Source organism: Gambusia affinis, linkage group LG08 (genome assembly GCF_019740435.1).
Source record: "Gambusia affinis linkage group LG08, SWU_Gaff_1.0, whole genome shotgun sequence".
In the NCBI taxonomy this organism is placed as follows: domain Eukaryota; kingdom Metazoa; phylum Chordata; class Actinopteri; order Cyprinodontiformes; family Poeciliidae; genus Gambusia; species Gambusia affinis.
The window spans coordinates 7,085,860-7,095,867 of NC_057875.1; the positions used below are offsets into that span (position 1 = coordinate 7,085,860).

Consider the following 10,008-nt stretch of genomic DNA (forward strand, 5'->3'; position numbering starts at 1 on the left):
TTTTTTACTATGCTAAATGTTTAACCCTTAGTACAATGCAATAGTTTTTTAATTCTATTATTAATTAATTAATTCTACAGCATTTTAGTTGTCTGTTTTCAGTTGGTCATTATTACTATTCAGTTTGTGATAATTTGCTAAAACTGCATGATCATAACATGTGGAGGGAGAATTAAATACTTTTACTTTATACATTCCTAAAAGTATTTTCTCCTTTGGACACTTCTAAAATTAACTTAAATACTTAAATGAAACTAACTAAAATTACCATACTTAATTACAGTTATTCTGTTTGGTAACAGCTTTTCTATGGCAAGATAACAAGGTCTCTTTCATGTTTCCGAAAGATTCCCATTTATTAACTTGCACTATATTTTCAGAATGTAGAGAGTGGGTTTTTCACTAAATAAAGAGATAAAATATATCCAGATTTTTTTTCTTCCAGTAAATAAAAAAGCAGTTGTGAACAAAAGGTGCCAACTATTAACTTACCCACTGACTTGCCTAAGAAGTAGTTTTAAGGTTTTGACCACTTACTGTTTACAAATCTGTCATTTATATTGCTGCAAAATGTATGAAAATCTATCTTTTCTTTCCATTTTGGGACCAGAGGTCATTAAAAAAGAAAATTAGAATTTGTAATTGCATTATTCAAGCAGAGTTTGGTACCTTTGACTGAAATGATTCAATGCAAACTGTTCACAATTTAGACCTGTATAAATATAAGCTTATTAGAGAAAATATTTCACTAACTATGGTAGAGATAACACTTAGGAAAACCCTGAGTTTTTTTAGAAAGGAAATGATAAAGAAGAGTTGGTGTATGTAGTATTTATCTTTTAACGATAAAATAATGAAATGAATAAATTACTTAAAGTGATGAAATTAAGTCTGTAAAGGCAAAAACACCCAGAATACTGGCCCTCACATAGGCAGCGACTAGTATTTCATGTTTGTGAAGAAAACCTTTTATAAGGTAAGCCGGTAGAGATTTGTGACAGTGCTTCTGCAAAGTAATTATTTTTTGTGGGCCCTATAATAAAACATATTAAAACAGAGCAAAGAACTTACAGTGACAATAGTGTTTATTGTGTCTTCTTGATCTCTAAATGGTTCAGCAGAAAGAAAATAACAAAGCTTGTGTACAAACAGAAAGTCTAATTTTTACGTAAACCAGGTTAGTCTTGGTTTAAACAAATCTTCGCCTCAATTCATTGAAGTTACTCGGAGTGGGGAGAATTATCCAGGAATGTAACTAAAGTAAGAATAGCAATACTCATAATAATTAAAAGTGAAACGTACGATGTAGTACATTTTTTCATTCCCCCCTCCAACTCCCCCCCGCCCCAAAAAAGTAAATACAACAGTAAAAGTAGCTAGCTCCTACTCACCTCTGCATCACGCATTCTCAATTGGAAAAATAGATTTTTTTCTTTCTCAGAACCCGAAATGACTGCAATTAACTAGAAACATGACTGCATTCCTAATTATTTATCTCTGAAGATAGCAAAATAAAATATTTTTTATGGAACATGTTGCTACGTTGTTTGAAATTGCATCAAAACATGACAGCTAAATAATATGTTGTTCTTTGGTTCTACCTCTGTGTGGCACTGTGACGTGGGAGTCTTCTGTGGGGGAACTTTCCTGTGTGGAACTGTTTGTTGGCAGTTATTTATCTGACTCGGAATCTTTTCAGTGTAACACGTCGTCTAGCAGTTATGTCGCCCGGCGCAGGAGTCAGATCGTTGTCTGTTAGAGTAGTTTAAATTAATCTTAAAATTGTTCAGTCTGCATTTTTGTTAGCCTGAAATATATATTTCCGGCATTATGTGTTCCGTTAGAAGGACGTAATCGTTGCAGTATTGATTTATTTTAAGGTAAAGTAAGTTTGCTGCCGACTTCAGCCTGAAGCTTTTTCTTCCTCTCTGTTAGCTAACGTCAGTCTGGTTAGCTGCTCTAAGGAGATGAAACTGTACACCTTAGAGAGGATATATTAACTGTAAGGACAAGAATGTGTATATTTAGACTTTTATCATTTGTTTGACAGAAATTTTTTGCTTATATCTTAAGCACAAAGTTGAGTGCTGTAGTGAAATCTCCAGTCTTCCGATATGCGTATAGTCCTTTTGCGGGTCTTTGTTAATAAATTGTTCTTTCTAAGCTTTTTTTCACACTTTTGTTTATGTGTCCCCTTAAAATATGGCTTTCCGTTGTACCAGTTACCTGTTTGGGCCATGGCATCTCTGTCAGAGGAGGTTTTGCTGGTGGTGAAGAAAGTCCGTCAGAGGAAGCAGGATGGCACACTCTACTTGATGGCTGAAAGAATAGCCTGGGGTCCAGAAGGCAAAGACCGCTTCACTGTCAGCCACCTGTATTCAGACATCCGCTGTGAGTCCCTGCAGAACTAAAAACAAAAACCCTGTGTGTTTGTGTTGATTTGAAAACTCACTTTACTGTTCCATGTGTGTAGGTCAGAAAATCAGTCCTGATGGTAAAGCCAAGATTCAGCTCCAACTGGTCCTTCACACCGGAGATAGTACCACATTCCACTTTGCCAATGAGAGCACCGCACTTAAAGACCGAGATGCTGCCAAGGAGCTGCTGCAGCAGCTACTGCCAAAGTTCAAGAAGAAGGCCAACAAGGAGCTGGAGGAGAAAAACAGGTAAGAATCCTTCTCTGGTTTCGGACTGATCACGTTCATCTAGCAGGATTCTTTTAATGGATTCTTTAGCATTCAAGGAGAATAATTCTTAAACATTTATCAATTGGAGATGCTGTACTAAAGCTTTTGTTAAATAATAATTGCCCTGTAGTGGGGAAACATTATTACATTGTTGTTTAAGATTGCAATGATGGTAGTGGCTTTTAATTCCTCCAACATCATGATGTCACCATCATTTTCAGCAATCTTGAACATCTCAATTACTAAAATGTATGTCAGCTTTGGGCATCAAAGGCAGTAATTGTCAGAATTATATACCGTAGATAATCTGGATGTATATAAATTGGAATATTTTTAACTGACCAGATATTGTATTCAGATTGTCCGTTGCTACTGCACTGCTGCAAATATTGATATTGCAATTAAGATTGCATTTGTCTTCTGGTGCTCTAAAGTAAATGCTTTAATGGAACCACTCTGTTGTTTGATAGCTACTACACACTTAAGAACACTTGATTCTTTATGAACGCATTGTATTTTATAAAATACAATGACTCTTCACAAAGAAAAGTCATTGTATTTCAGTTAAACGGTTTGTTAAATCCTACCTTACTCCAGTGTTTTTCACTTTTTTTTGTTGTTTGATTTACTCTGTCCAAGAGAATGTTTTCTGTTGCTAAACATTGACAGGGTGACAGATGAAATACTTTGCAAAAAGTATGAGTTGTCAACAGCACTAAACAAGATGAATGATTAGATATCTAGAGCTGCCCCTTCTCTTTCCAAAATATCTGTCAGATAAATGTGGAGAAGATATTAATGTTCTGTTAGGCTCAAGCTAAATGTTTGTGTAAGGTTGTAGTTGCTGGATTTATTTTCCAAACTCTTGACCAGGTACTGGTGAACACTCACCAAACTTGCAAAGGAATAGTAAATGTATTTGCTAGACACTGTGTTGACTAATTTAAAGTGAAATGTGAAGAGGATGTGGGAATATCTGGAGGAATCATTTTTATATTTGCAGAACAGAAATTGTTTCATATTTTAAGTGAATTTTGGTTGATGAAGATCAGAAGCATTAAATAGCTTTTGAGCATGCTGCAGAAGACAAAATTGTCCATACAGCATTTATTTTCGTCCCAAGAATTTAACAGCTATAACACAACTAATTAGTGTTCACATGGCAAAGTTTAAATGTGAATAATTTTTTTTTGTGTGATCAAACTACCGGTAGAATAGAGTCTTGACTTTATGATATAACTGCAGTCATTGATCTTGCGTAGTATTAATTTAAGAGTGAATTCAAGTCAGATTTGCTCTGCATCTTTGTGTGGGAACTCACTGCTTATCCCCGATGTTTGCTGCTGCTCCGGCAGGATGCTTCAGGAAGATCCGGTGCTTTTCCAACTGTACAAAGATCTTGTGGTAAGCCAAGTGATCAGTGCTGAGGAATTTTGGGCCAACCGGTTAGGAGGCATGAATAATGGGGAACCTGCAACTTGCAACAAACAGGAAGTTGGAATATCTGGAGCATTTCTGGTGAGTACATCTAATATGATCCACAACTACTTTATGCTTCCTTATGACAGTTTTGAGAATGTAAAAAAAAAAAAACTGCTGCACTTTAAAGGACTTCATGTTTTTGCTCTACAGGCGGACATTAGACCACAGACTGATGGCTGCAATGGCTTGAGATATAATCTGACTGCGGATATTATTGAGTCCATATTTAGAACATATCCTGCAGGTGAACAAAAACGATGTCTTATAAAAGTATCTACCCCACTTGAACTTTTCTTATTTTGTCTTTTTACAATCATAAACTTCAATTTTAACTTATTGGGATTTGATGTGTTAGACCAAAACAACAATGCGGAATGAAAGGATTATCAATATTCTTGACAAATAAAAACCTGAAAGGTGTAGCATTCATTTGATTTGGTGCTTTGCACAACCACCTTTCATTACTGTTAAAGCTGCAGTTCTTTTCTGGTAAAGCTCAAGCAGGTTCAGACATGAAGAGACAGATTTTTTTTATTTATTGTAAAATAACAAAGAGCCAGATTAATTGAAGTGGTTGCAATTTTCAAGTCTTGGTTCAGATCCTTAGTTGTATTTTGGACTGAATTTTGACCGGGTTATTCTAACAAATGAATACACTTGTGTAAACAGCTCTAGCTTCATATTTAAGGTTAAAGTTGTTATCCTCCTGGAAGGTGAACCTCCATCGTAGTCTAAAGTGGTTGCACCCTGTTAGTAGGTTTTCTTCCAAAGCATAACCACTGCATGTTGCTGCCATCATCATATTTCATGGGAAGGACAGTGTGTTCAGGGTCAGGATTAATACTGAGGTTAGATTACAAACAAGTTGACTCTATTTACAAATGACGTGACTTCTCAACTCAGTTAGTTATACTAGATTTTACTTGGGAATAAAAGTGCATTCAGCCCTGAATCCATCTCACTTTTTTCAGACTTTAATTTGTACAAAAAATTAACAAAAAACCCTATCAATCTAAAAGTAGCTGCTTGTTTCTAAACCTGTCTTGCAGTGAAGCAGAAGTATAGTGAAAATGTGCCTCATAACTTGACGGAGAAGGAGTTCTGGACGCGCTTTTTCCAGTCTCATTATTTCCACAGAGACCGCATCAACACAGGTTCACAGGATATTTTCTCTGAATGTGCCAAGCAGGATGAGAAAGGTAGCTGTTGACCATTCACACCAAAAATGCAAGTACATATTTTCCTGTGCAAAGTGAACCATATTTAGTAATAATATTATACTGTTTTCCTAACATGCAGGGTTAAAATCTCTGGTGACCCAAGGAGTGAAGAATCCATTGGTTGACCTTTTGTCATTGGAGGACAAAACATTAGACGAGGTGAGAAAAGTCAGCTGCAGTAATGAGAAAAACTTCCTATGTATTAACTAGTAACTTTTTTCTATGTCCACCTTAAAAACAACTTTTTATTGTGAAACAGGGTTATGGAATAAGCAAAGCCCTACCTTCAACCTCAAATGCAAACAAGTCAGTGAAAGAGAGTAGTAACTCTGCCATTATAAAGCGATTCAACCATCACAGCGCTATGGTGCTGGCAGCAGGCTCACGCAAGGGGTAAAGATCAACATTTCAAATAAATCAAATACGTTTGCTCTCTTGTCATGTCCTTTCTGCTAACTTTATTCTGGTTTTAAAGAGATGTTCCCACCGACCAAGCCAGTGAGACTAGCAGCACAGACGGCAACTCCAGAGATTCTGATTTCTTTCAGCCTCCACTGAAGAAGGTATGATGTCTCTATAAACTTCTTACCTATTTTTCTCCCACAATGATTGCCACTATGAAATGATTTTTTTTTCTTGGATGTTTTTTTAGGTTAAACTACAAGAAGCCATAGAATATGAGGATCTGCAAAGGGAAAATACTCCTAAGACAGTGGCGTTAAATCTGAAGAAGTCTGACAGGTAAAGTCTGTTTGCTTTGTCTGTTTAATTCCATTTTAAACAGGTTGGATTATAACTTGAAATTGAAAGATGTAAGGACATGGATGCCTTGGAAGTTACATCTACTACATCATCAGTAAGGCAGCATGGAAAAAAATAAGACTTTTTGCTTTTTCCCTCAGTAAATAAAAATATTTTAATTTCTAAAAATGTTACTTTAACATTTTTTATTTATCTTTAAGTTACTTCTTTTACCTTTGATGTTCAAGATCACAACTTGACTTAAAAAACACATAAAAAAAAAACAAATAAATGCACAAAAACAAATCATAAGGCCATCCCTCTTAATTCATGGTTTTAAACCAGGTCTGGTTTAGATTCCAAAAATTTGTATTAATTTGAATTTTTACAAACAAAATTAAGCTGCCAGAAATTCCAAACTGAACTTTAAAGGATTAGTATTAAGTTACAATGAGCTTGTGCCAATAGTTTCAAAAGCAGACTTGATCTAAATTATCTTCAACCATTATCACACTACTGAGCTGAAATCGGTGGAACATATCATAAACAAAAACCTTACAAGACAAATGTTGTGTACTAAAATGGCAGAAATTTTAGTACAAAACTTGAAATTTTGATGTTTACGTCAGGTTACATTTTAGAAATTTGAAACAAATGTGGTCTCTGTACTTTTTATAATTTTCAAGATTTGGTGTAAAAAAAAAATCTTATTACTGCTAAAATGTAATTAGTATGGACTATCTATATGTCTTACAAATGCTAATTAATATGTTTATTGATGAGTCCTGGGAATTAATATTCATTGCTCTTGCTTCTTTCTCAGGTATGCTCATGGTCCTGTTCCACTTCAGTCCCAGCAGTATACAACCAGCCAAGACATCATCAACTCTGTTGGCTACATCCAGCAGGAGATGGCCAATTACAAACCCAACCTAACTCGGGTCAGTTTTATTAAAACATAATAAATTATTATGTTTTATATTTCTGGATATTTGTCACACATTTTGTTGCTAAATGAAAATCACACTCCCCACATCTTTACAAGGCATTTTAACACATTACTCAAATTACACCAAGTTCTTGCACTAATGACTAATCTCATTATTAATGCCTGTATGTTTAGGATGTTTAAAAGCGTCACTGAAATTACAGAACATGAAGTTTCTGAGTTTTAAAACAGAATCTGTGTTACTGTACAAATATTTAGGTGTTGTCCAGCACCACAGCAACCTCTGCCATCGCAGCGCTCTCTCCAGGAGGCGTCCTTATGCAGCCTGTTGGACAGCAATCCATACACCGTAAATACGCAATAAAAATGTGATTTAAAAGGTTATTTCATGAGGAAAGGAGATGAAGTTACTCTGCTGCTTTATTTATGGTATTTTTGTTTTATTTTTCCAGAAATGGTGCCCAATGACATCCAAGGAGAGCTGAAGCACCTTTACATTGCTGCAGGGGAGTTATTGAGACACTTTTGGTCCTGTTTTCCCGTAAACACACCATTTTTGGAGGAAAAGGTGACTGATATTGATTTGTTTAAATTCTATACTCTCATGATTTCTGACTAGTTTGAAATTTTTTGCGCTTTCTATTTGTGTATTTATACCATACAGGTGACAAAAATGAAGACAAACTTGGAAAGATTTCAGTTGACCAAGCTTCGACCTTTTCAGGAGAAAATCCAACGTCAGTACTTGAGTGCAAATGTGAGTCAGAGACATATTTTTTGTGACACAGGCGCTTTTTTCACTCAGTAATAATTAAATTCAAAATGTGTCAATACTGTGAAAGAAATCTTGGCTATCTGTGAGACAGCTTGTGCACATAAAGGTAAAATAAAACTAAAAAAGAATACTTAAATTAAAACTTTGATGTTCCAACAGCTTACCGGGCACCTGGAGGACATGTTTCAGTCGGCCTATAACAAGTTTCATATTTGGCAAACCCGCAGGATGATGAGGAAAACCTGACCTGGGAATTTCTTTATCAAAGAGAAGAAGAGAAAGACTTTTAACGTTAAGAAGAAAGACTTGGGAAGATCCTCTATGCCGTGAGAAGACCGAGTGGAACATAGTTCACAAGGGCTCATTGAGGGTATAGAGGGAAGCTGCTGCAGCCAAAAGTGTTTAACAGAGTATAACTGCATCTCAGTCACAGACAACTATTAGTTTCATTGTTTTCTTTGTTTCCTTAATTGTTGAGAAAACTCTGCTTGTAACAGGTTAGCAGCAGGACTTTGAAAGTGGTGAAACATGACCAAACTTCAGCTGGAAGTCAGACAGAAGGCTCACAGGACAACACACTGAGACGAGATGGGGAGGATGGCTGTCATGCACACGGCAGAGAAAAAATACTTTGCCACACAAAAAAACCCCATAAAATTGGGGTGAAGTGAAAGTATTAAAGAAAATCTGGAGCAAGAAGGCGCGTAAACAAAGCAATACTGTTAAGACAATTCACACTTGAGTGCATTAGTGTGTATGACTCAGTGGAAATCATCACTGGTTTTTAATGTCTGCACTGAGGACAAAAAATAACAGAATTAAAGTGAGGTATTTGTTCATGCCAGTGTCTTCTCCAAATGGAGTGCTTCATTCTGTTTCTTCAGCTGCAGCGTTCAGTTTCTGTATTATAAATGTAAAGAGTAGTAATTTATCTGTCTGAGAGAGGAGTTTATCTACAGCCATGGTTCTGAACTGTGGTATAATGGTTGTGAATTTTCTTTAATGGAGAATTTTCGGAGAAGAAATATCAGTACCCGTCATTTGTAAGGTAATGAATTAACCATGATGTGGAGCTAACAGTGGTGGTTTTTACACAAATGGCTTCCAGTTTCTCCTGCCAACCCACACTCAACCAAACACATTCCATCTATTAAGTGCATTTCAAGAAGAAAAAGAAACCCTTTAATGTAACTTACTAAAAACTGTAAAGTCATTTCCTATTTGGATCTAAAGAAAAATAATATTGAAGAAGACTTCATTTAAACAACAGTCATTCTTAATTCTTTAGGTAGTCCTAATTTAGACCTTTTGCATTTGCTTCGGTTTAGACTAAGCAAAACTTGTTTGTCCTGTTTTTAAGCTTTCATAATACGTTTTTATAGACAGAATCGAAGGTTCATACTTAGTTGATTAAGTCAGCTAAAACACCAAAATGAAATTCTGCCAAAACTGTTGAAAGTGTGAGACTGATGTTGACTTGCAATGTGATTATATGCACATTTGTTTTACCTTCAAGTAACATTTAGGACACTTTATCTACAAACACAGAGAACAGTGACATGGAAAACAAGATGTAAAAAACATTTTTCAACTTTTCATGCAATACTTAACATTCTGGCTTCTAAAGAAACCAGAATCATTACTTTATAGTAATGATTAAGCCAGAATTGTAACATACTTACAATTTCAAGAATTATAAGTATGTTTGAGGAATTTTGTGGACCTCCTTACAACAAAATGCAATCCTAACAATAGAGTGCTAGCAAATACCAAGAAAGTGGTAGGAGGTGACTTCTTTAGTTTCTTCTCCATTGCTTTTTCAACCACTGTGAGTTTAGGAAGCAGTTGATTAGTGTAATGTTTGTTTTGAAGCATTTCTCAATTGCTCATTACCAACTGTGTCCCTACAGTACAGGTTGCAGTAAATGTAGTCGGTCACAAGTTTAGTTTCACTTCTGCTTCCTCATGAATTCATGCAAAATCAAGAGGAGTCAATACAGGACAAACTGTATCGGGGTGTAGCTTCTTTGCTGTCACAATGGTGTTAGACCTTTGTTGGTTTCAGTTTCTCCTTTGTGGCTTTAATGAGTAAAAACATTCCTGGATTAAAAAAAAATCTCTACTAGGTTGTGGTTTCTAAACCAGCTCACTGTT

At 35.6% G+C, this 10,008-nt stretch overlaps 1 protein-coding gene across 1 annotated transcript; it reads left to right on the forward strand.

Annotated features, from left to right (window-relative positions):
* Positions 1-1,685: 1,685 nt before the first annotated feature.
* gtf2h1 (general transcription factor IIH, polypeptide 1) lies at positions 1,686-8,693 on the forward strand. Its single transcript, XM_044124419.1, has 15 exons — positions 1,686-1,880; positions 2,223-2,391; positions 2,474-2,666; positions 4,043-4,205; positions 4,320-4,413; positions 5,219-5,368; positions 5,469-5,548; positions 5,649-5,782; positions 5,865-5,952; positions 6,042-6,130; positions 6,954-7,071; positions 7,338-7,428; positions 7,532-7,647; positions 7,744-7,836; positions 8,014-8,693. Exons 2-15 carry the CDS (start codon positions 2,238-2,240, stop codon positions 8,098-8,100), a joined length of 1,650 nt encoding a protein of 549 aa, XP_043980354.1. The 5' UTR covers positions 1,686-1,880; positions 2,223-2,237; the 3' UTR covers positions 8,101-8,693.
* Positions 8,694-10,008: the final 1,315 nt, after the last annotated feature.

Excerpts from the sequence above, each read along its gene's own strand:
- gtf2h1 (XM_044124419.1), top strand. The coding sequence starts at position 2,238 with ATGGCATCTCTGTCAGAGGAGGTTTTGCTGGTGGTGAAGAAAGTCCGT. Across the intron at positions 2,667-4,042 it reads GAGCTGGAGGAGAAAAACAG|GATGCTTCAGGAAGATCCGG; the intron begins GTAAGAATCCTT and ends CTGCTCCGGCAG. Across the intron at positions 5,549-5,648 it reads AGGACAAAACATTAGACGAG|GGTTATGGAATAAGCAAAGC; the intron begins GTGAGAAAAGTC and ends ATTGTGAAACAG.